This window comes from Ziziphus jujuba, chromosome 10 (genome assembly GCF_031755915.1).
Source record: "Ziziphus jujuba cultivar Dongzao chromosome 10, ASM3175591v1".
NCBI lineage: Eukaryota > Viridiplantae > Streptophyta > Magnoliopsida > Rosales > Rhamnaceae > Ziziphus > Ziziphus jujuba.
In genome coordinates this window covers 776,687-801,010 of record NC_083388.1, presented here as the reverse complement: position 1 = coordinate 801,010, position 24,324 = coordinate 776,687, and the positions used below count along the sequence as shown (strand labels likewise).

The following is a 24,324-nucleotide window of genomic DNA, read 5'->3' as shown; positions in this document are numbered from 1 at the left end:
TCACATAGTCAAGCAGGTTAAAAATTGGGAAAAACAAAGATTAGTCAATACAACTATGTATATGCGTGACGTCATTTCACTCACAGATTTGGACTTCGTTGCTCGAGTTGCAAGACCATATTTGTATCAGGAATATCATTCATATACATATAGATTTTCTTGTTTTCAGATTATATATATTAAGTTGTTAACATTCTCAGTCAAATAAGTTGTACCATAAGTTAAATCGTTAATTATAGCTTTAGGTTGTCCCAGTAAGTCCCATATGTTGCAATCAATGAGGCATCTCTCCATGGCTGGTCTTGTTTGACTTCCGCCCCAGCTTTGGCACCGAGTGAAAAACCTTAATTTTCTCTTTCTTTCTCACAGCTTCACTACCTTTCATGCGTGTAGAAGCTCATTAGAAGCATCTTTTCGCCGTCTTTCTTTCAAGCATGCAGACAATTACTCATGACCTAATTGTATCTACCACTGTTTTACACATTTTTCTTACGTAAATGTGGAATCTAATGACTTTTTAGTTTTTTTTTTTTCGGTGGTATTTGATAAGCTAACCATTGAATGTACCGGCTCACAAAGTTGCAAGAATAATATCATCTATAATTTGCTTATAAATAGAGAGGGTTTTTGGTATCTTGGTATAGTAGACGACTCAAATAATATCCGTCTCTTTCTTCTATTCTTCTTCCTTGTTTTGTTCCCTCAAGTGCTTCTGTAAGTTGCAACAAATTAAGCATGGCTATTATCGGGAGGTTATGGGAAAAGGGAGTGGTGGAGATTGCGAAGAAAGCGAAGAAAATGGGAGAAGATGATCCAAGAAGGATTATTCATTCACTGAAAGTTGGATTGGCTCTAACACTGGTTTCCATGTTCTACTACTTTCGACCGCTTTACGATGGTTTTGGTGTGGACGCAATGTGGGCCATATTGACCGTGGTGGTGGTCTTCGAGTTCTCTGTTGGTAAGCCTTCATTTCAATCAAACCTAGTAATTAATTAAATTGTTTGTGAGTTCAATTTATAATTAATATATGTAGGTTTTCAATTTTTTTTTTATATGAATTAATTATATTATATTATATTGTTTAAAGGAGCAACACTAGGGAAATGCTTGAATAGGATGGCGGCAACGCTGGTAGCTGGGGCACTAAGTGTTGGCGCACATCGCATGGCAACTCTTTCTGGTGGAATAGGGGAGCCCATTTTGCTGGCTTCCTCCGTCTTTCTAGTTGGTATGTATAATTGCATACTTTATACATATATATATATATATATATTTTATGATATGAACCGTCCACGTACAGATTGGATCTATATATATACAGTAAAATTTATGGTTTTGAAAAAAAAAATATTGATTTTATTGTATATATGTATACACAGCAAAATCAATGTTTTTTTTTTTTCAAAAAGCATTAGTTTGATCAAAATGATAGTAAAATTGTGTATTAGTACTATAAATCTTATCAGAAAATTCTGTACAAATTTTATTTGGTCAAAAGGATAATACTTAATTCTTTAGACTAGATAGTTATATGTGCATCCTATGTATGTCCTGTATAAAAATTTGTCTTGAATTTTTTATAAGAAAGTAAAATTTTATAGGAATATATGCATCTATATATATGTATTAATGTAAATATATATCATATTATATATATATATATATATATAACGTATAGAGTTGTGCGTTTAGAAGGTGTTGAAATTGATTATGGTGCCACGGAAGCAGTTGAAAATACTAATATTAATTAAACATTTGGTTTGATAATGGTGCAGCGGGGATTGTGACATTCATGAGATTCTATCCAGCATTGAAGGCGAGGTATGATTATGGGCTGATGATATTCATATTGACCTTCTGTTTGGTAACTGTTTCGAGTTATCGGGATAATGAGGTACTGAAAATAGCACATGAGAGGCTATCAACCGTTGCCATTGGATGCGGCACTGCCATGGCTGTTTGCGTTTGTATTTGTCCTGTGTGGATGGGATCCGAGCTCCATAACTCTGTTGCTAACAACTTGGAAAAAGTTGGTAATTCCTTGCAAGGTACACCTCCAATCCAAGTCCTGCTATATATATATATATATATACAGTTCGTTTATGGTGCGGACGGTCCTTATGCGGATCACAATATTGGTGACAGTTTTTCATATTATTGGTGATAATTTTCTAAAAAACCGTCGTTAATACTATGAAAAACCGTCACTAATACTGCGATCCTCATGCAGACTGTCCTCATTATAGAATTTCCATATATATATATATACATATATATATATATATACATTTGCATATTTCAATGGATTTGAATAACTAAAGAGAAATGCATATATCTCACAGGATTTGGAGGTGAATATTTTGGTAGTGTGGAGGTTGGGCAGTCATCCACTGCTATTGACAAGTCATTTCTTGAGGGATATAAAGCTGTTCTCAATTCCAAAAATACTGAAGAAAACATGGTGAGTAATCTATCTTGTTGCTAATTCATGAGCTGATTTCCATTTTTATTTTTTATTTTTGTCTCATTCTTTTTTGAGAAAATATAGGAAAAAAGACGCACTGTCCATTATGAAAATTGTATGTATAGTACAATTCTATTGAGAATAAAGAAAAACATTTTGAAATTTGAAAAAAGGACCATTAAGAATATAGTCCTATGTATGACAATTAATATATGTAACTTTTTTTATTTTATTATTATTACTTTTTTCTTTTTTTTTTTACATTTTCTTGAATCCTAAATTTGAATAATCATTCTTTCTATTTTTGCAGGCTAATTTTGCAAGATGGGAACCATGTCATGGGAAGTTTAGGTTTCGCCATCCATGGAAACAATACCTAAAAGTTGCAACTTTAACAAGGCAATGCGCCTACAAAGTTGAAGCTCTTAACTCCTATCTCAACGCTGAAATTCAGGTATAAATGCATACATACATATATATATATATATATATATATATAAATATTTCATACCAATAAATTAAACCAAATTACTCAAAAATAAATATATAAATATATATATATATATATATATATAATATTTCTAAGGCTTTTCTATAGAAGTTCTAGATTTCCAAATGTTACAAACTTAATTCTTCTGGACGATATTCTAAACCAGGAAACCCAGTAGAATATTTCCACACACACACACACATATATATATATATATAAAATAACACCCATCACAATCTCAAGTAAAGCTTAAGAAGTACTGTTCTCGTAACGTAGTTTTCTCAAATTTTTTTAACAGACACCTGATGAAATCAAAAGCAAAATCCAAGAGCCTTGCACAAAAATTTGCTCAGAGTCTGGTAAAGCATTGAAGGAAGTAGCAGTGGCAATGAGAAAATGGACAAGGTCAACATCAGCTATTTGTCCACATGTTACATTCTCAAGGAAAGCTTCTGAGGACCTCAAATCCATGCTCAAGACAGCTTTGTGGGAAAATGGTTATTATGTGCTGGACATAACACCAGCTGCCTCAGTAGCTTCACATCTAATCGGCGTGGTTTCATGTGTGGAGAAACTCGCCGAGGCTGCTAATGAACTTGCCTCCCTTGCACATTTCAATAGCATGGAAGCTTCAACAGTTTCCCCAGAACAGCAACAACAACCGGCACATTTGCTCCACCAAGGAACAGTGGTTCCAGTACTACTAGTTCCAGAAGAATCTGATCAAATTGTCATTACAATTGATAATGAAGGGCCTCCAAATTTGCCTCAAATTGATAATAATAATAATAATGACAACAACAACAATAATAATAACAATAATTCATAGGCATAACCATATATTGTGGTGGTAGGCAAGTTTGGAAGAGTATGTTTAATTAGATCGTACAACGACCATATACTATGGTTTTTTTTTTTTTTTTGTTTTTTTTCTGTTTATTTTTTTTGGCGTGTACAACATGGTCGCCTACCATTACAATGAGATGTCAGAGGAGTCTTTTAATTTGTTTGTACTATAGCTTTTTGTAACTTTTGCCGAATCCTATATATATCTGAGAAAGATTAGATATATATATATATATATATATATTTTTTTTATCAAAAAAGATAAAGAGTAGATTTATGAAAATGATTTTCATGGTATGCTTGGACAAAGGATTCTAGTCAAGGAAAGAAGGAGGACCCAAAAAAAAAAAAAAAAATGGTAAAGGGAATTAGTTTCACATTTGTTTTTATGCAAAAATAAAATTATGCCATATATAGTCTTCTTTATACTAGGAGATGAGCTACCAAAGCAAGTACACATACCAGTACTCATGATCATGACTTATTTGCTTGTTTTATCATTTTAGTTCAATAATACAAATTTGTCTAGTGGTAAAATTATTTACCATCACCCATGGCACAAAGATGAAATTAAATGGGATAAATAATTGGTGGGAAAAGGTAATTACCATTAAATTAGAAATATTCACTGTTTTTTTTTAATAATATAAATTATTCCAAATTTTTGTATTTTTATGATTCAAATCTATATTTTTATAGCATATATGGAAGTGTTATACCATTAAAATTATCTTATTCTTCAAAGTATTCACTGATTTGATAATAATTTTTCCGTCCAAACATGCAAGCATTTATTGAAATGGGTTTTTCTAAATACAAAAAGATTTTAAATTTGATGAAAAAAGTAACTGCAATTTTGGGAAAAAAAAGTTATATATATATATATATATATATATGTACGTAATCTTAAAAAAAAAGAAAAAGAAAAAAGGCAAACAAATGAGTACGAGTATTAATTGGGCGCTTGAAGAAGTCCAGATCAATTTATTAAAATAATTGGGTTTTTCCTTTTTTTTTTTTTTTAAAAATATTTACATTTTTATCGGACATCAAAAAATAATTACGAGAAGAAAAAATTGGAAAAATATTGACGGAGTGTATAAAGATTTTTGTCGGGCTTCCTCAGAAATTCTTTTTATTTTTTTTTTTTTCGACATGCCTCGCAAATCACCGTATACGATTAAGTAGATAAAATTTATTAAAGGCCCTCGTGAACAGAGAAGCGAAGGGGGAAGAAGAAAAGTAAAAAAAAAAAAAAAAAAAAAAAAAAAAAAAGGGTTTTGCTTTATTTATTTATTTATTTATAATTCTGTTCGAAGAAGAAGAAGAGCAAAATTGAGCGACATAGAGAGCTCGCGGTGGTAAACCTAGGCATCCTCAGCCTCTGCTTTCTGTTTGGTAAAATTTCAATTTTTTTTTTTTTGTTTCTTCTGCATAACACCCTCACTTGATCTGCCACTGCTTTCGATCAATTTCTTCACTCTATCTTTGCTTTTTGTTTCTAAATTCTAACTTTTTTTTTCTTTTTCTTTTTTTCATTCTAATTATTCGAATTCTTTTCCAACTCAGAGATTCGCTGCGAAACGGTTTTGCTGAAACCCTAGAATTTTGGCGTTTCATTTGCCTTTTTTTTTTTTTTTTTTTTTTGGTTGTAAAAATGTCTTTAACTTTTTTAAAAAATTGTATTTGAATTTTGTAGGGCTTAAGGAGATAGGAAGGATAGTAAAGACTGGCGACTAGTACCAAGAGTTAAAGAGTTTTCTTTGGTGGTGCAAAAAATAAAAGCGGTGGGATGACCTATTATGGCCCAACAGTCCTCTCGTCTTCACCGCCTCCTCACTCTTTTGGACAGTATGTTTCTTTTTTTTTTTTGGTTCTTTATTGTTTTTTAATTATTATGAATGTAATGCATTTGTTTTAGTTTTCTGCTTTGCTTTTTGAAAAAAATTGATTTTTTTTTGACACATTTTCTCTTCAATATAACTGATGGGCATTGCTTGGAAAAAGCTGGTTCGTCCCAGGCTACAAGATTTACTGCTGCTCGGCAGATAGGGGATATTGCCAAATCACATCCTCAAGACCTTACCTCTCTTTTGAAAAAGGTTTTTTTTTTTTTTTTTTTTTTTTTTTTTTGGGTAAACTTTGGTTTTTACTTTCTAGAATAATTCTATTTGAAATCAGTAATTCAATTACATTTGGTTGTTATAGTATGTTTTGTTATTTTTTTTGGGGATGTAATTAGTGTCCTGTTGCAATTTCTGGATTTTATTTTTTGCGGGGTAATAATTTATCCATTGTTTGTCTCAAATTCTTGATCTTCTTAGGTTTCTCATTATCTTCGAAGCAAAAACTGGGATACAAGAGTTGCTGCGGCTCATGCTATTGGAGCAATTGCTGAGAACGTTAAGCACACATCTGTGACAGAAGTCCTTTCTTGGGTTCAATCTAAAATGTCTGAGGCTGGAATTTCTGGCGTTGCTGAAAATTTGGTTGTGCTGCCTCGTTTTCATTCTAACATTGCATGTGCCTCGTTTAGAAGGTTGGTATCTCTTGAAATTTGATGGACCTGGTTTTCAGTTTACGCTTGTGAATAAACAGGGGGGTGATCGGTTTGTTTTTTGTTATTTCCTGCGACAGTTTTAATATCAACAAGGTGCTGGAGTTTGGAGCTCTGTTGGCATCTGGGGGACAGGTAATGTTATGGGTGTTTTTGCAACTTACGTGAAGGAGTAGTTTGTATTTCAACTATATTGTCATTTTTGTACGACAGCATGGATTTTGTATCTGCTGTTTTTTAAAATGCATTTAGTTTGGAATTAATGGAATGTTTAAGCATAAGTGGAATAGCATAGTGGTTGTTGGTTTTGTTCTCAATTCACAATTTTATATTTTGAGCCTATAAGATCAATGGAAGTGAGAGAGAGTGACAAATCAGCTGATTCTTTATTTATTTTTCTTTGAGGATTTGTCAGCCTCTCTAATTTTTATGACATGTTTTTGTGTTATTAATAAACTTTATATTGAGAAAGGAAAAAAATTCCTGATTTCCATAGACTCATACACAGAAGCTTGGTTGGTCTTTCCTTAGTTAATGTCCATTTCCTTCTGTCCTATGATTCACGTAGTCTAGAAATTCTAATATCATCTTTGAATTCAGGAGTATGATATTGCAAATGATAATATGAAGAATCCAAGGGAAAGAATGGCCCGCCAGAAGCAACATCTTCGACGTCGTTTAGGTTAGTAGTCTAATGCTTGCATAACTTTACAATGTGCTGGCCAACAGACAAAAGATGTTTGATGGCTCTTGCCAACCTGATTGGGCTTATTTTGGTGTTTTGTGGTTCTTGCCATTTCAAGCATGCGAGGCTTTGTTGGTGGACAGAACAGGAATGATTTTTTTGGGATCATTCTACTTGTTTTTTTTGGAGCAGAATTTGTGGAATGAATGGCATTCTAATCTTTATCATTTAGCACCCCTTGGTTTAGTAATCTAAGTTTTCCTTAGTCATTTAGTTCTGGTCAAAATAGGAAAAGGCAATCTATTGGTTTGGTTAGTCTGGGCTGCCTTTCTGATCTTGGTCTTCTTAATGCACTTAGGAAGTTATGAAACACTGAGCACTTTGGAAGATGAGGTTGATGGGTATTAGGAATGAGGATGATTGGTTACAACTTCGTTTTGCTAATTAATTGAGTGCCTGATTTGGGGGCTCCTTCTAAATTTGCTGTTAATTATCAGGGTTGAGAGAGAGATTTGTTTTGAAGTCTGATGGTTGAACTGTGAGGGATTAGCATTGGAAAATCTTGTTTGCCCAATAATTTTGTCCTTTTCTGTCTAGTTACCACTTATTTGTCCTTTGTATATTCCATTCCATTCAAATTATACTTATATACAATTCAACAAACCTGACAAACACTGGCTAATAGCTTTTTATTTACTTTTATTTTTCGAAATATGTATGCTATGGGATTAGATGATTTCATTTTCTTGCTATAAACCAGTAAAAACAAGTGCACATCAATTGCTTTCATCTTCTTCAACTAATCTATTGCACCCTGAATGTAACTGTTGTGAAAACATTTGGAAATAAAACTAAAATTTTTCTAGACTTACCAATTATTAAGTTGCAAGAGGACATCTTTCCTATTTCCTTTTATTATTGGTGTAAATAACTTAAATATCTTTGTTGGGTAATATCCATGTTATGGATCATCATAAGGGGTTCATTGGCCTAGACAGTAGGATTGCTCATTATATCTTTACATCTCCTGTTCATTTTTTTTTTTTTGAAATAGTGAATGGTTCTCTATATTTTATATTTGTCCTTTCTTATACATGTTTTAGCATCTGCATTATATTTAATATATAATTAAATGTGGTGTCCTTATAGAATGGCTCACTATTCTTTTACATAGGGTTGGATGTATGCGAGCAATTCATGGATGTTAATGATATGATAAGAGATGAGGACCTTATTGTGCAGAACTCTCATGGGAATGGAATAAATCAAAGACTTTATGTTTCACGTAATATTCAGCAGCTAGTTGCAAATATGGTTCCTAGCGTAATATCAAAAAGACCAAGTCCAAGGGAGATGAATCTTCTAAAACGTAAAGCTAAAGTAAATTCAAAAGATCAAGGAAAGGGTTGGTCTGAGGATGGGGATGTGGAGGTTTCATATACTCAAAATACGCCAACACCAGGCTCATGTCCTGATACATCACGTCTTAAAAAGGTATTTATGTTAACTTGTCACATGTCCTACCTAATTTTAAATGTTATGCTCTTTCATTTGGAGTTCATAAGTAAGTAATTGTGAAATTTCTGAAGCTGCTGATGTGATTACTTTCTTGAGGTAAATGGTTTTGCTGGCTTATATTGTCATATAGGAGTGATAGAGAAACTCTCATGCAGGAAGTTCTTAAGGGTGGCAAGCGATATGTTTATAAGATTAAAAACATTCCTCAGCTCAGCAGGCTTGAATAGATGTATTGCTTTGTGCTTGTAAAATTCCTGAAGCATGTTTATTATGAACAAGTAATTGATTGTTTAGGTGGCCATATTGGCTTGGTCATCAAATCAGCTTGACTGATGAAGGCACATATGCTCCATTAATTCAGGGATTAGAGGCAGGGTTTTGAGGCAATTGATCTTTTTTTTTCCCCCCCTTCTCTCTCTCTCTCTCTCTCTCTTTCTCTCTAAAAGCTTGCTGATGTAGAGAAAGCAAGAATAATTTATCCAACTAATTACTGATTGTGGGGTGGGGTTTTAGTTGGCCTTCTAGTATATGAATAAGAAAGTAACTTTTAAGAAGAGGTAGGATTTTGAGTTGTAGTTATCTAGGGATGGCATCTTGGAAAATTTGGAAGAAGGAAGCAAGAACCTCTCAACCTATGTTGGTACAAAGGAAAGAATATACGGAGAATGGATAGCATATGAGGGATGAAAAATTTTTTTGATGCCTTCTATCGTTTGGTGGGATAGAAGGAAAAAAAAGTTGGTAGCATGATATTAAAGGAAGAAAGGAGTTTCTTTGTTGCCTGATTACAACTTTATTCTTTAGTAACGCTCACAAATTGTCATGTTACTAATTTGGACCAAGTTGATATGCACACATTTGTTTAGTGTATTTTTCTTTCCATCCTCTAATCCATCCATTGTAAAAGGATTAATTTCAGTGGATTTGGAAGGATTCCACACCCCCTTTACTATTCTCTCCTTCCTATGAAGTAAGGTATATTTACAGTCTATCCTCGCCCTTCTTCCTTGGTCTTGCTACTTCCATCCTTCCTACTAAATGCTCCCTTAAAATTTACTTTTACATGGAAACTTTGTATTCATGTTGGTGTCAGAGGGTATAGCAAGAAATTGTTAGCAGTCTGATGATGTTTCAAAAGAATGTTTATGTAGTATGCATACTTTTCATTTTTCCTTTGCTCTTTCAATAAAGAGTTTAGTTTAATAGTAAAGCTTTCCTAGACTGGATTTTTTAGTATATACATGACTAGAATGCCATATGTTTGGGATTTGTATTCGATTTCTATAACATACTCATACCTGAGTTCTGTATGCAATTGGTTGATTTGATATACTATTTTGTTTGTTTATCTTAGATGGAAATCAAATATTATTATTATCATCATCGTCATCATCATTATTATTATTTTTGATTGCTAATTGTTTCATTATTTTCTTTTCTTATCCTTTGCTTTTTATGTGTAAGGGTACCGAATTCTTCATTTAGATGTGAATTTCTATCTTTCTTTGTAGGCATTTATAGATGTTAACCGTGAAGAAGACAACATTGAAAACGACAAAGATGGTTGGTGGCCTTTCCAGAGTTTCGTTGAGCAACTGATCCTTGATATGTTTGATCCTGGTTAGCTTATTTACTAAATTTTGTTCTTTGTTCATTTATTTATTACTTTTTATGGTGGGCTGGTATCTTGATCAACCGTTCATTTGTTTTTTCTTTTGAATGATAATACTTCTGCCTATGTTTTATCAGTCTGGGAAGTTCGTCATGGGAGTGTAATGGCTTTAAGAGAAATTTTAACCCATCAAGGTGCTTCTGCTGGAGTATTTATGCCTGAAATAAGCTCAGATGGTGCATCATTTGTTGAGTTAGAAGATGAATATACATCTTATACAATTAAGAGAGAGAGAGAGATTGATTTGAATATGCAATTTCCAACATATGAGTCTGAACCAAGTCTGAAAAGGGCGAAGATTGAAGATGCATCATGTCCATGGATGGAAACAGTTGTCTCTGCTAGCAATAATTGTAATTTGGGTGTAAGCTTAGAGGCTGAAGTTGATGGATTGAATTTGCCTTCAGAGCATGGCAATTTTAATGCCAGTTCTGTTAAGGTGGAGCCAGAATCTTACATTGACGCTGTGTGGTGTTCAAGTAAAGAAGCAGCTGATACAACTGATTCCATGGATTGCAAAAATAATAAAATTTCACTTGAAAAACATGATATTCAAAAAAATCCTGCTCAAAATTATGAGCTCATGAACTTTGTCAAACTGGCTAGGCATTCTTGGCTTAAGAATTCTGAATTTCTTCAAGATTGTGCAATCCGTTTCCTATGTGTTCTGTCACTAGACCGGTATGGTTTTATATTCCCTTATAGACTTGAGCTTATATGTTGAAAATTTTATATTCAAATTGATTTTGAACAATAAAACTATCTATCATATAGCATGGTGCTTGTTAGAATGTTCTATGTTTGTGCTGACTTGGATTATATATGTTACTACTCACTAACTTTGTTTTACATTGTTACAGTTTTGGAGATTATGTATCTGATCAGGTTGTTGCCCCAGTACGGGAAACCTGTGCACAGGCATTAGGTGTCGTGTTCAAGTACATGCATCCCACATTAGTTCATGAAACATTGAATATCTTGCTGGAGATGCAGGTAAATTTAATGTAAGGACATGCTTTTAAATCTTTTGAGTATGGCTGGTTGTATTGGTTTGTGTATTCTTTCTGTTTTTCTCTTTCTTGGTGTTATGTGCTTCTGTTGATTCTTCCTATGCTGCTTACATTTCTATATATTCAGTGTAGACCAGAATGGGAAATTCGTCATGGAAGCTTGCTGGGTATCAAGTATTTGGTTGCTGTACGGCAGGTAAATATTTATCTGCTGAGCATAATTCTAGATTTGTTACAATTCAAATTATTTCATTTGTTGATGGTCTGAGTGTGTGGACAATGTTATCCCACCACAGGCAGCACCGCTTCCTTTTAGCTGCTTTCTTAGCTGTTATTTTAAAATAACTGCAACTGGAGCAAGGTCCCACTCTAGTAGCTATGAAATGCTTAATTCTGGAAAAGAGGATGGACGAAAATTTTGTTAGGAGGATCAAATCATGGGATAAGCATTCTTGCGAACAAAATAATAAATACATCACATGTTTGTTCTGACTTGGAAATTTTTAGCCTAACAAATTTCTCTAACTCTTTCCTGTTAGAATGGAGGATTACAGCTTTGTAGACTGCCAATTAGAAGAAATCTCAAGATGCATGCAACTGTTTTTGTAGTTTCTGATCTATTGTGCAATTTTTTTTTTTTCCCCCCCTTCCGCCTAGGAGATGCTTCATGAATTGCTTGGACGTGTCCTCCCGGCATGTAAAGCTGGGCTTGAGGACCCTGATGATGATGTTCGAGCAGTAGCTGCAGAGGCTTTAATACCAACAGCATCTGCCATTGTTGGGTTACAGACTCACATGTTGCATTCTATTGTAATGCTACTTTGGGATATTTTACTTGATTTGGACGATTTAAGTCCATCTACTAGCAGGTAAGTTTTGATCTTCTGATCTTCTCTTATACTTTTGTATTCCCATAGCAAGTCATTTTCTGGTAATGTTTGCAATATGCTAATTGGTGCAATTTTATTGAGGAGAGTGACAGAGGGGATGTGGGTGTTAGTTCCAATGTTATGCTGCAGTGAACAAAGAAGTTACTTTCATGAATTACACATAATTTGTCTATCCATTCCTGTTGTTTACAGAACACAAACTTCTGGAAAATGTTTTCCACTTTTCCAGTGTTAGTTCCAATGTTTTGCCGAAAGAAGATTAACCCTAAAAGAGCAAGGACAACATTTTCTTTTTCTTGAATGTGGAAGTTATTTTTTTGGGATAATCTCCTTGTTATTGTTACTTACCCAACTCCTACCACCACCTCTGCTAAACCACCACTGCTAATCACCTATTGGTTGCAATCAGTCTCATGCCAATGTCTGAGAGCCACTGGCAGATTCTTGGGATCCTCAGAGTTATCTCACCTCCTTCTCACAGTTACCTGCTGCCTATCACCTTCCATTTGTCACCTTCAATTACCATAATTGTTACCATGCTAACATTATTTCTCTTGAATGTTCTTAGTGTTGTAAAGTTTCAAGAATAAATGTAATATTTCTTTGAAAAATGTGTTCTGTAGAAAAGATTTTCCATTTGTATCTATGTACACCCTTTTTTTCTAATGCATGACCAAGCTGGTGGTTTAAAATGTTTCTGTATAACGTAGAAAATAACAAGTAAAAATTTTTGGTCGTGGTGTGTTATTTTCTGAATCTGTGTAATAATTTGAAAACTTGAATAAATTATATGTTTATATCGTTTGAAATTGTTTGTAACTTTTTACAGTGTTATGAATCTGTTGGCTGAAATCTATTCCCAAGAAGAAATTATTCCTAAAATGATGGGGACATTGTCACTAAAAGAGAACCAAGAGTTTGATCTGAATGAGCTAGATGAGCTTGATGATACTGGAGAAGAAATATACACACAAGAAAATCCTTTTATGCTATCAACATTGGCCCCACGTTTATGGCCTTTTATGAGGCACAGTATCACATCAGTCCGTTATTCGGCTATTCGCACTTTGGTAAACTGCGCCTGGTTCTGTTCTGTTAACTACTTAATCCAGTGAGAATATCATATGAGCTATGTTTTGAGAAACAGCTTCAACATATATAGTTTTGCATAAGGATTGCATTACAAATCTGTAGTTGTATGTATCATATTATATTTGTATATGGTACAAGTAATGAAGGTTTTTAATTGCAGGAGCGACTGCTTGAAGCAGGATACAAAAGGAAGATTTCCGAGTCTTCAAGTGCTTCATTTTGGCCATCTTTTATTTTGGGTGATACCCTTAGAATTGTTTTCCAGAATTTGCTGCTGGAATCAAATGAGGAAATTGTGCAATGTTCAGAGAGGGTTTGGAGGCTCCTTGTTAAGGTTTTTGCTGTTTTATTTATCTGGCCTTGGTGCTTGTTTCTTCTTGAGCTTCTTTCATTCAATGGTTTCCACATATCTATGTCCATCCACATATATGTGTAAATATTTCTGAATGTATTTAAAATTGTGATCGCATGAAATTATGTTATTTGCAAAATTATCAAGGATATTTCATATGTAAGTTTGTATTTGATGTATTCCTACCTGTTCTATGCTTAGATTTTTTATTTTTTATTTTTATTTTTTATCTTTCTTTCTTTCTTTCTTTCGTTATAACCTTTTCTCTTGCTTGCTTCTGGACTGCATAAAGCCCTATTCTTTTCTTATGGTTTATGACTTTTTTTTTCCTAAGATCATTTGTTAATATGTTGTCTGATTTGATAAACTCCTTTTGATTGATTTCAGTGCCCAGCAGAGGACCTAGAACTTGTTGCAAGTTCATATATGTCTTCATGGATAGAACTTGCAACTACTCCATATGGTTCAGTATTGGATGCCACAAAATTATTTTGGCCTGCTGCTCTTCCTCGAAAAAGTCATGTTAGAGCAGCAGCAAAAATGAGAGCTGTGATGCTTGAAAATGAGTCTCATAGAAACATTGGCTTGGAATCGTCAGAGGCAACTATTCCACAGGAAAGGATTGGAGATGCTTCCACCAATTCTTTTAAGATAATTGTTGGTGCTGATGTGGAAACATCAGTAACTCATACAAGAGTTGTTACAGCTGCAGCATTGGGAATTTTTGCATCTAAGCTGCATGAGAAGTCTATGCAATATGTAGTTGATCCAATTTGCAATGCACTTACCTCTTTATCTGGTGTCCAGCGGCAGGTAGTAGGTCTGCCTTTCGAGTTTGATTTGATAAGCAAGTTTTCTTCCTCATTTCTTGTAGTTTTATTTAATCTACCATTTGTATTAGGTGGCATCTATGGTTCTTATTTCTTGGTTCAAAGAGATAAATGGCTGGGATGCTTCTGAAAACCCTGGAGTCATGCCGAGCTTTCCCAATCATCTTAAAAGTTGGTTGTTGGATTTATTAGCATGCTCTGACCCTGCATTCCCTACGAAAGATTCAATTCTTCCTTATTCTGAGCTTTCAAGAACATATTCTAAGATGTGCAGTGAGGCTGCGCAGTTATTACGCGCCATTGAATCATCGGGTATGTTCGATAATTTTTTATCAACTACAAAATTTGAATTGGAACGCTTGAGTGCTGATGATGCAATAAATCTTGCATCAAAAATTCCAACCTTGTCTGATGATAAGGTTGGCAATGATACTTTGGGAAGACATGTCGATGAGGTGGAATCAGCAAAACAACGACTTCTGACAACTTCAGGGTATTTAAAATGTGTTCAGGTATGTTGCAAATGGACATTCTTTTATCATATGCTATTTATTTATTTTACCCCTTTTTTTTAATGCTATAGGTGGCTGCTGTTAGTTTACCCTTGAGATTATGTTAGTTTTAAGGGATAGTTTCATTGATCCCTTAAAGTTTGATGCCTATGCAAGTTTTAGAACTCATCAACCATTATAATTTTAGAATTCATCAATTAGTCCATTTCGTTAACTAAAATTAAACATGAGAAAACAACATATAAGTTTTTAAACTACTCGTGGCTTCTGTAATATGCCAAACCTCGAAGGAGGTTATTGCTATTTTCCCTTAGTTTGTTATAATGGCTTTCCATTTTCTGTCTGATATGCCCATTTATTTTTTTTGAAACAATATGCAGAATAATCTGCATGTTTCTGTCTCTGCTTTAGTTGCTGCTTCAGTAGTTTGGATGTCAGAGCTTCCTGCACGCCTCAATCCTGTGATTTTGCCTCTTATGGCTTCGGTTAGAAGAGAACAGGTACTGTTCTAGATACAAAATATTTTCATCATGGCTGGATACATCGATATTGATATTAACGTTTCTTAAATTCCTTTTGAAGGAGGAGAAACTACAAGAGAAAGCAGCTGAGGCACTTGCCGAGCTTATTTTTCATTGTATTTCACGGAAGCCTAACCCAAATGATAAGTTAATAAAGAATATATGTAGTTTGACATGCATGGATCCTTGTGAGACACCACAAGCAGCTGTTATTAGTTCCATGGAGACTATTGATGATCAGGATCTCCTCTCCTATGGGACTGGTACTGGTAAACAGAAATCAAGGGCTCAGATGCTGGCTGGAGGTGAAGACCGGTCAAAAGTTGAGGGCTTTATTAGCAGACGAGGGTCTGAACTTGCATTGAGGCATCTATGTAAGAAGTTTGGTGCTTCATTATTTGACAAGCTTCCAAAAATGTGGGATTGTCTCACAGAAGTTCTGACTGAAGATGAGAAGCAAATTACCAAAACTATTGGCGCTGTTAAGGATCCTCAGATCTTGATAAATAATATCCAGGTTGTTATAATCTTACAGCTTTTGTCTTTATTGTTTTATTTATTTCTTATTGCCCCATAAATTTGCATGTACACAAGATAATTTTTTATCAATTTATTTCTTCATATATACAATTCCCATGCTAATTCCTTCCACATAAGCATTGCACCCTGGACATTATGTATCATTATAATTCTTGTCGTGGGTTACATTCATTTCTGTTTACTTCTCTAGCTGACATATTATGTTATCCAATTAGATTGTTCTCTTCTAGCATGCTTTCTTGATGCAAATTTTGTATTTCTTTACTAATCTTTATTTCAAGAAATATACATCTTTCGATTGTGCTTATTTTTCTTAGCTCTAAACAGGGTGTCTTAAGTTTTTAGCATAGTTTCCATTCTAGTATATTTCTTAAGCCAGCACAGTGTAAGTATAAGCTTTCTGTTATTTATATAATCCATCTTCTTGGAGTCTATCTTCAACCTCTATAATCTTGTTCTGCCAACAAAATGTAAAATGATGGGCAGGGTCTTATGGGTTCTAAACTACCATAGGAAAACTGGAGTAAAGTTATAAAATAAGAGGGCCATCTTAGTTTTCCTTTTAGCCTTTCACATGGACCCAATTTTTTTTTCGCTTTTTATGTTGTTAATTTTTGTTTGTTTGTTTGTTCATTTTATTTTGTTATTTTTCTTCTCTTCTTCCTCATCAATCGTACTTCGAGGGTTTTGAGTCAAGTTACCTTATTTGTAACTAAGGTGATAGCCATTATCATGCAATGTGAAATTGTTAATTTGACAGTCTCTTGAATAGTTGACTTGTCAATATGAAACCCCTAATTTCATTTCATTATTTACTATTAAAAGTATATATATAATGCCTTGATTGATTTTACTTCTGCTTTGTAGGTCGTACGCGCTATTGCTCCCTTGCTGGATGATGCACTGAAACCAAAGCTGCTCACCCTTCTCCCATGCCTTTTCAATTGCATTCGCCATTCCCATGTTGCTGTTAGATTAGCTTCTTCAAGGTGTATTACTTCAATGGCCAAGTCAATGACAGTACTTGTGATGGGAGCTGTAGTTGAAAATTCCATTCATATGTTAGGCGATTCAACTTCTGCTAGTGCCAGACAAGGTGCTGGAATGCTTATTAGCATGCTTGTGCAGGGGCTGGGTGTTGAGCTGGTTCCCTATGCTCCTTTTTTAGTTGTTCCTCTTCTAAGGTGTATGAGTGATTGTGATCAATCTGTCAGACAGAGCGTAACACATAGTTTTGCTGCTCTTGTTCCTCTTCTTCCACTAGCAAGAGGCCTACCCCCACCTGCTGGACTGAGTGAGAGTTTCTCTAGGAGTGCGGAAGATGCACAGTTTCTTGAGCAATTACTTGACAATTCCCATATTGATGATTACAAACTTTTTACTGACTTGAAAGTGACATTGAGGAGGTAGGTATAATGCTCTTCTACATTAGTAAAAACAGTTTCTTCTCAGATACTTAAGACTTTATGAAATCAAGATGCCATGCCAAATTTTAAGATTTTTGACTTACATCCAGATGACTAGATGTTTTTAATTGGGTGCTGTTTGACATGCATTTAAAAGTTAGTTGATGCTTTTTAAGGCTGAAGGAGGAGAGGATCTAACTTCCCAAGGTAGCCTCCAAGAAAAGCATGGGAATCTGTTTTAAAACCTCGAAACTTATAAGATTTCCTTTTTCTTCTCAATATTGGAGTGCTGGGTTTAAAAGCAGCATCTTTAGCTGTTTTATGAAGATTAAAGGACCATGAATTATAATTTAGTATATGGACCCCCCCAAAAAAAAAAAAAAAAAAAAAAAAAAAAAAGAAAAAAATTATTTCAATCTGATACATACCTATCGGATAGTATTTGTCAATATCCGGATTACGAGTTAGTTATAGAAATGATCTTTCTTGCACTTATAAATTTGTTTCTTTCATTCTCTTTGGTTAGAACTAGCAACCAAAATTGCCTTCTATCTCCAACTTTCTTAAGTTAATACACATAGAAGTTACATTTTGTTCTGAACTGTTGTTAACTTATAATTGGTTCCAGGTATCAACAAGAAGGTATAAATTGGTTGGCTTTTCTAAAACGTTTTAAACTTCATGGAATTTTATGTGATGATATGGGGCTTGGTAAGACACTTCAGGCATCAGCTATTGTGGCGTCTGATATAGTTGAGCATCGTAGTTCGAATAACAGTGAGGGCATTTCACCATCTTTAATTATTTGCCCATCGACACTTGTTGGACACTGGGCATTCGAGATAGAGAAGTACATTGATGTTTCCGTAATCTCTACTCTTCAATATGTTGGTTCTGCTCAAGAGCGCATTTCTCTTCGAGAACAGTTTAATAAGCATAATGTGGTAATAACATCATATGATGTGGTCCGTAAAGACTCTGATTATCTTGGAAAGCTTATGTGGAATTACTGTATATTAGATGAAGGACACATCATCAAGAATGCAAAATCTAAAATTACACTTGCAGTAAAGCAGTTGAAAGCCCAACACCGCTTGATACTGAGTGGAACACCAATCCAGGTTCGTGGCAGTGTTCAAATTACCCTAATTTTTTAAGTGCTAAGATTTCTGAAAAATTGTTTTCCATTGTTGCAGAATAATATCATGGATTTGTGGTCCCTTTTCGATTTTCTAATGCCAGGGTTTCTCGGAACAGAGAGACAGGTGCATCTTTCTTTCTTTCCATCTGTTTAAATATCAAAATTTCACGTGTACTATTATGTGGACTTGTATGCCATTTAGTTAAGGGCTTCTTGCAGTGAACTTAAGCTATAGTGGAAGCATAATGGTTGAGGTTTGAATGTGTCGAACTGTTTATCTTCAGATTAGTTGGTACTGATATCTGTTGTTGCTTTAGAAAGTTTAGATTTCTGCTAAGATCTTCTACTGGTTCCCATGATTACCCTGACTAAATCCTTAAAATTGCAAGCACCTTCTTTATGTAGAATTAGGCAATGAGATGCACTAAGGTTCCCATTTTGAACCCCTCTGAATGAAAAGAGCACCTCAAAAACATCCATTTTGCCTTGAGTAACTCTCCAGCCAGTTCACCTCGTGCTTTTTCCTCAAATGTACTGTTGCTATAACCAGTACTAATTCAGTGTTGTTGGTAACAATGCAAATCAACACATTCACAACCAACAAAAAAGGCACAACCAACAAGAAAGCTCTGTCAGGTGAGGTTGGTTCAGTAAGCTACTCACCCCTAGGACTGAGAGGTTATAGGTTCGAGACACAGGGGCCTGAAGGAAGGGAGAGAGAGAGAGAGAGAGAGAGAGAGAGAGAGGGGGGGGGGAATTACTTTATATGATCCCCAAAAAAAACCAAAAAAAAAAAAAAAAAAATGGCTCCAAGAGATCTCAGTAACAATACAAATCTACTACATTGATAACCATATCAAATTTGCAGCTAATCCTAGTTTTGTTGGTATTAGATGTAAACAAAAGTGGTTTTGCAAACGGTGTATTATAGCAACTTTTTATAGCGTTTGGGAAGCAGAAATTTAGTCTATTTCCAGGATAGAGAAGAGGGAAATTGGGATTTAATGAAACGGGAGGATAATCAGAAGAAAGGGCGAGGGAAATTTCAGAGAGAATTTAATTGCTTTGTTCAAGGGTCTTTATTTAAGGTTATAGAAAGAATGTTTATCACAAACATCAAGTGGAAAAGGGAAACTAAAGTGAACAGGAAACTAATGAAATAAGGAAGCTAGTTCACTTGGGGAAAAATCATTCAAAATCCTAATAAAATCCTGAGTTACGATCTCTAATAAAGTATAGTTATTAAGAAAATACCTATTATAGCTTGTCTGCATTGCTAAACTTATATGCTTAACCTTTCTTTAAATTGATTCCGCCTTGCTTTGTTAGCTTGATATACGAAAATAAATTGTCGATTGATGTTACTCTGGCCAGTTCCAAGCCACATATGGAAAACCGCTAGTAGCAGCTAAGGATCCTAAATGTTCTGCCAAGGATGCTGAAGCTGGGGCACTGGCCATGGAAGCATTGCATAAGCAGGTGAACTTCTTTTCTTATGTTTTGGAAAATTACCATCTGAGAAAAAAAGGTAACTTTACTTTCTATAGCTTGGTGTTGAAGATTGATGGTTGCCCCTGCTTGGCGGATGCCAACCCAATTGATTGATGACACCTGTTCTCGTTTCCATTATCTTACTAAGCCTTGTGGTTGTTGCTGGAAGTTGATGGATAGTTTAGTGAAGCATATGTTAATTTTTTCTTAGGATTTAATTACTGGGATTTTTATTGGGAAGTTCTTTTATGTGACAATCTTTTCTGTTGAGAGAACTTGGTCATTGGAAGTTATTTTCTGGAGAACTGAAGGAACTTATGTTGAAAATGATATAATTTCCTGACAAAAGGATTTTTCAATCTCATAGGTTATGCCCTTCCTCCTTCGTCGAACCAAAGATGAAGTCTTGTCTGATCTGCCAGAGAAAATTATTCAGGACAGATACTGTGACCTGAGCCATGTACAATTAAAATTGTACGAGCAATTTTCTGGTTCAGATGTTAGACAAGAAATCTCAAGCATGGTAAAAGTTAATGAGTCTGCAGATACAGGAGAAGCGAGTGGTGTTTCATCTAAGGCATCTTCACATGTTTTCCAGGTGAGATAGTCGTTCATTTTTATAATTTTCTACTTCAAGGTTCTGTCAAGTTCCTAAATTGTAAGGTGTCTTGTTTTGTTAATGTTTCAGGCACTTCAATATTTGCTAAAACTATGTGGTCATCCGTTGCTTGTTCTTGGAGAAAAGATTCCAGATTCAGTTGCTTGCTGTTTGTCCGAGCTGTTACCTGCAGGTTCTGACATTATATCAGAATTGCATAAGCTTTGCCACTCTCCCAAACTGGTTGCACTTCAAGAGATTCTGGAAGAGTGTGGGATAGGTGTTGATGCTCCTAATTCTGAATCTTCTGTGAATGTTGGCCAGCATAGAGTTTTAATATTTGCTCAGCATAAAGTATGTTAATTACTCTAGTTTCATTTAATCTTTTTGTGACTACAATGTTATTGGTTTTTCTTAAACCTTGCCATACACCGGTCATAAAATTCACTAAATGGACTCCCTTATAGTTTAAAAGTACATCAAACAGCTCCCATCTTCTAACCACAATTAGTTTTAAATGATAAAATTAGACTTATGTTAAAATTAGAGGGTAATTTTCTAATTAGTTGTAGCTTTCACAAATATGCCAAACATTAAGGGGGATTTATGATATTTTTTTTTTTCTTATTCGCGACTTACCTATTTTATTATAATGGCATCTCATGCAGGCCTTTTTGGACATAATTGAAAGAGACTTGTTTCAAACCCATATGAAGAGGTTAGTCTTTAGTTCTCATTTTCTTACAGCATGCTTACTGCCATAAACACTCAAATGTACACATTTTACTGGTAATGCACTTAGTTGTAGACTATCTGGTGGAGCTATTGAACTGAGAAACAATTAATTTTATTACATGTTTTTTCTGAATAATTTATTTTTATATGATTTTGTTAGTGGGTTTTTCTCTTCTTCTTCCTCTCTCACTCTCTCTCTCTCTCTCTCTTTTTTTTTTTCTTTTTTTTCTTTTTTTTTTTTTTCTGTGTTCAACTCGAGGCTTCCTCATTTTGCCTCGAGATTTACATCTCTGTCTCAACTCTTGAGTACACCTTAAGCCTTATAAAACCTTCTTGTTCTCCTGAAAGACATTTTAAATAATCTGATTCATATTGGAGATTGTATATTGTTTAGGGGATTGAATGCAAATATAACACGCACTGCTACACAGTTTGCTTACAATTTACATGTGTATTACAGTCTGACTTACCTGCGACTGGATGGATCAGTTGAACCTGAAAGACGTTTTGAAATTGTTAAAGCTTTTAATTCAGATCCTACAATTGATGCCTTGTTGCTCACAACACATGGTAGACTCAATTCCTTTAACTTTTAGAAAAGTAGATCCAGTCAGGAAGTCACTGAAATAAATTGCTTTTTTCAGTTGGTGGGCTTGGCTTGAACCTGACATCTGCAGATACCCTCGTTTTTATGGAACATGACTGGAATCCAATGCGAGACCACCAGGTAATTATGTTAGTTGTTCTATCTTTGAGGATTAACAATCGAGAGTTTCACTAATTGAAGTGGATATGTTGCATTTTGAGCTAATGTACACTTGGCCAATGAAACTTAGGGAGGCACCAAGCCGGACAATCTGAGCTGTAGTTTGGTTTAATCCAATGTCAGTTGGCTAGTTCTTTTGCATTAAGTTTAGCAGGTGTTGTAACAGGTTATATGTGCTAGTGTGTAGGCTATACCTGACTTTGATACTCCGTCTCCATCTCCATTGCTTTTTTTTTTTTTTTTTTTTGGTTTTGTTTTTTCTTTTTTGGTTCTTCTTTTTGTTTTAGTTTTTTATTTTTTGTCTCACTTTTTCTCTATTACAATTTTTCTCTCCCATTTCATTTAGCAACCCTCTTTGACAAGTGTTGGTTTCAATTTCAGTGTCAATATATTGGTTCAAGTCGTATGGATATAGTACACGGTGAAAATCATTGGTATTGCATGGAAAGTCTTTTGTTTGTTAGATGTGAATATATTAGGGAATATAAGATTGTATTTGAACTTTTTTCGCAAAAACTATCATCGGTTACACAGACTGGATTGGTTTTAAGATATTCCTGTAATCACTTTGCTTTTGTTTTCAGTTTTAGAAGTGTATTTAAGTGTTGGACTTTCCTAAGATCTTAGCATTCCTTGGATATTTCAGGAAGATGTCTTTTAGATGGTCACCAGGAAACTCTCTAGATATGTTTAAATGTTTCATCCCTATTTTAGAGGTCACCGTGAAACTAGATGTATCTGTGTCTGAGATGATCCTCTCTCTCAGTGACAGATTTGAATTTGCACCTTATATTTCCCTTCATTAATTTGATTACAGGCAATGGATAGAGCACACAGGTTGGGTCAGAAAAAAGTTGTTAACGTCCATCGTCTAATAATGCGTGGCACCCTTGAAGAGAAAGTTATGAGCCTGCAAAAGTTTAAGCTTTCAGTAGCTAATGCAGTCATTAATTCAGAAAATGCCAGTATGAAGACAATGAATACAGACCAGTTGCTTGATCTCTTTGCGTCTGCAGAAACCTCTAGAAAGGTATTTGTGTTTGCTCCTTTCATCAATGCCAAAATTTAATATGATAAATGTAGGTCCCTCTTCATATAGTCAAGATATGAAGAAATTACATATGGACATGAGCAAGTGTAGACCCTCACCGATAGTATTAAATATATCATTTTAGGATACGATATTAATTTTGTTGTCTTTTCAGGGAACTTCTGTGTCAAAGCGAACAGATAGAAACATCTCAGACCCAACTTTAATGGGCAACAAGAAGGGGTTAAAAGCCATCCTTGGTAGCCTGGAGGAACTCTGGGATGAATCGCAGTACACCGAAGAATACAATTTGAGTCAGTTTTTGTCAAAGCTCAACGGTTGAACATGCAGGATTCCACTTTTGTACAGAGTGTATATTTCTGGAGCAAGTACCCAAATTTTGACCCACCCTAACTTTATAGCTCTTTCTGCCCAGCGCCGCACCCTAAACCAGCGACCCTACCTGTATTTATTTTGTCCCATATTCTTCATGTTTTTGCTGGAGGTCGGAAAAGGGTTCAGGTTCTATGGAGGTGGAGCCTGGCGTGAGGGATAGTGGAAATGTTGACCGAGAAAGGTTTTGCCAAGGGAAGAGAAATGTATATTTTCGGATATTGTAAATACAATCAGCTTCTCTGATTGCTATTTAAATCCATCAATCCTTGAAATGGATATTGCATTAGAGCAATTTCATTCATAAATTCATTCTCTTAAGCAGTTTTAAAGCATAATGTGGACAGCTGAAGTTAGAGCTCTCTGGCAATAAATTAAAATTCTCTATGAGCATTAAAATTGTGGCTCCTGGTTGCAGCGTAAATTTTGGACTCTGAACATCATAAAATTTATGATTATTTTACAGTGTAACAAGAAAGCAGAAATGAAGTTGAAAGAATACTTTGTCTTTTGGACCTCTTCTCTGTGTGTGCGTGTGCGTGGCCTTCTTTTTTTTTTCAGTTGATATTGATTCCAGTAGCAATGGTATAGAGGCTACTTTTAACTTTAATTCCCCTTCAAGTTCTAATAAACGGGTACTTTCTTTATCGTTGTCAAGGATTAAATATTGAACAGATCAAATAGGTTAGACAATTAGAGTTACAAAATGATTCATAATTGAGCAGAAATTCCGTAAAGAAAAGTGGTTTTGAAAGGAAATATACAGCCTATGAACCGAGGAA

At 34.7% G+C, this 24,324-nt stretch overlaps 2 protein-coding genes across 5 annotated transcripts; both read left to right on the top strand.

The window, feature by feature from the left end:
* Positions 1–735: 735 nt before the first annotated feature.
* Positions 736–3,788, top strand: LOC107410223 (aluminum-activated malate transporter 2). Its single transcript, XM_048468170.2, has 6 exons — positions 736–961; positions 1,091–1,231; positions 1,779–2,051; positions 2,346–2,464; positions 2,778–2,921; positions 3,256–3,788. Exons 1-6 carry the CDS (start codon positions 736–738, stop codon positions 3,784–3,786), a joined length of 1,434 nt encoding a protein of 477 aa, XP_048324127.2. The 3' UTR covers positions 3,787–3,788.
* A 1,257-nt stretch (positions 3,789–5,045) lies between these two features.
* LOC107410238 (TATA-binding protein-associated factor BTAF1) lies at positions 5,046–24,059 on the top strand. Of its 4 annotated transcripts, none has more exons than XM_048468893.2 (30): positions 5,054–5,201; positions 5,373–5,389; positions 5,503–5,654; positions 5,811–5,905; positions 6,128–6,342; positions 6,441–6,495; positions 6,961–7,042; positions 8,220–8,539; positions 10,075–10,183; positions 10,313–10,916; positions 11,096–11,228; positions 11,373–11,441; positions 11,903–12,114; positions 12,965–13,205; positions 13,388–13,561; positions 13,967–14,392; positions 14,481–14,921; positions 15,302–15,421; positions 15,504–15,959; positions 16,850–17,388; positions 18,017–18,509; positions 18,585–18,653; positions 19,904–20,008; positions 20,388–20,618; positions 20,709–20,972; positions 21,287–21,336; positions 21,814–21,923; positions 21,998–22,080; positions 22,937–23,149; positions 23,325–24,059. In XM_048468893.2, exons 3-30 carry the CDS (start codon positions 5,606–5,608, stop codon positions 23,490–23,492), a joined length of 6,126 nt encoding a protein of 2,041 aa, XP_048324850.2. In that variant the 5' UTR covers positions 5,054–5,201; positions 5,373–5,389; positions 5,503–5,605; the 3' UTR covers positions 23,493–24,059. The 4 variants fall into 4 exon arrangements, with proteins under 4 accessions (XP_048324849.2, XP_048324850.2, XP_048324848.2 ...); XM_048468891.2 differs by having other exon boundaries at positions 11,096–11,239; positions 11,378–11,441; XM_048468892.2 differs by lacking the exon at positions 5,373–5,389 and having other exon boundaries at positions 5,046–5,201; positions 11,096–11,239; positions 11,378–11,441.
* Positions 24,060–24,324: the final 265 nt, after the last annotated feature.

Coding starts and splice junctions, on each gene's coding strand:
- LOC107410223 (XM_048468170.2), top strand. CDS start 736: ATGGCTATTATCGGGAGGTTATGGGAAAAGGGAGTGGTGGAGATTGCG. Junction 1,232..1,778: donor TTCCTCCGTCTTTCTAGTTG/GTATGTATAATT, acceptor ATAATGGTGCAG/CGGGGATTGTGACATTCATG. Junction 2,922..3,255: donor ATCTCAACGCTGAAATTCAG/GTATAAATGCAT, acceptor TTTTTTTAACAG/ACACCTGATGAAATCAAAAG.
- LOC107410238 (XM_048468892.2), top strand. CDS start 5,606: ATGGCCCAACAGTCCTCTCGTCTTCACCGCCTCCTCACTCTTTTGGAC. Junction 6,496..6,960: donor TGTTGGCATCTGGGGGACAG/GTAATGTTATGG, acceptor CTTTGAATTCAG/GAGTATGATATTGCAAATGA. Junction 10,917..11,095: donor TGTGTTCTGTCACTAGACCG/GTATGGTTTTAT, acceptor ACATTGTTACAG/TTTTGGAGATTATGTATCTG.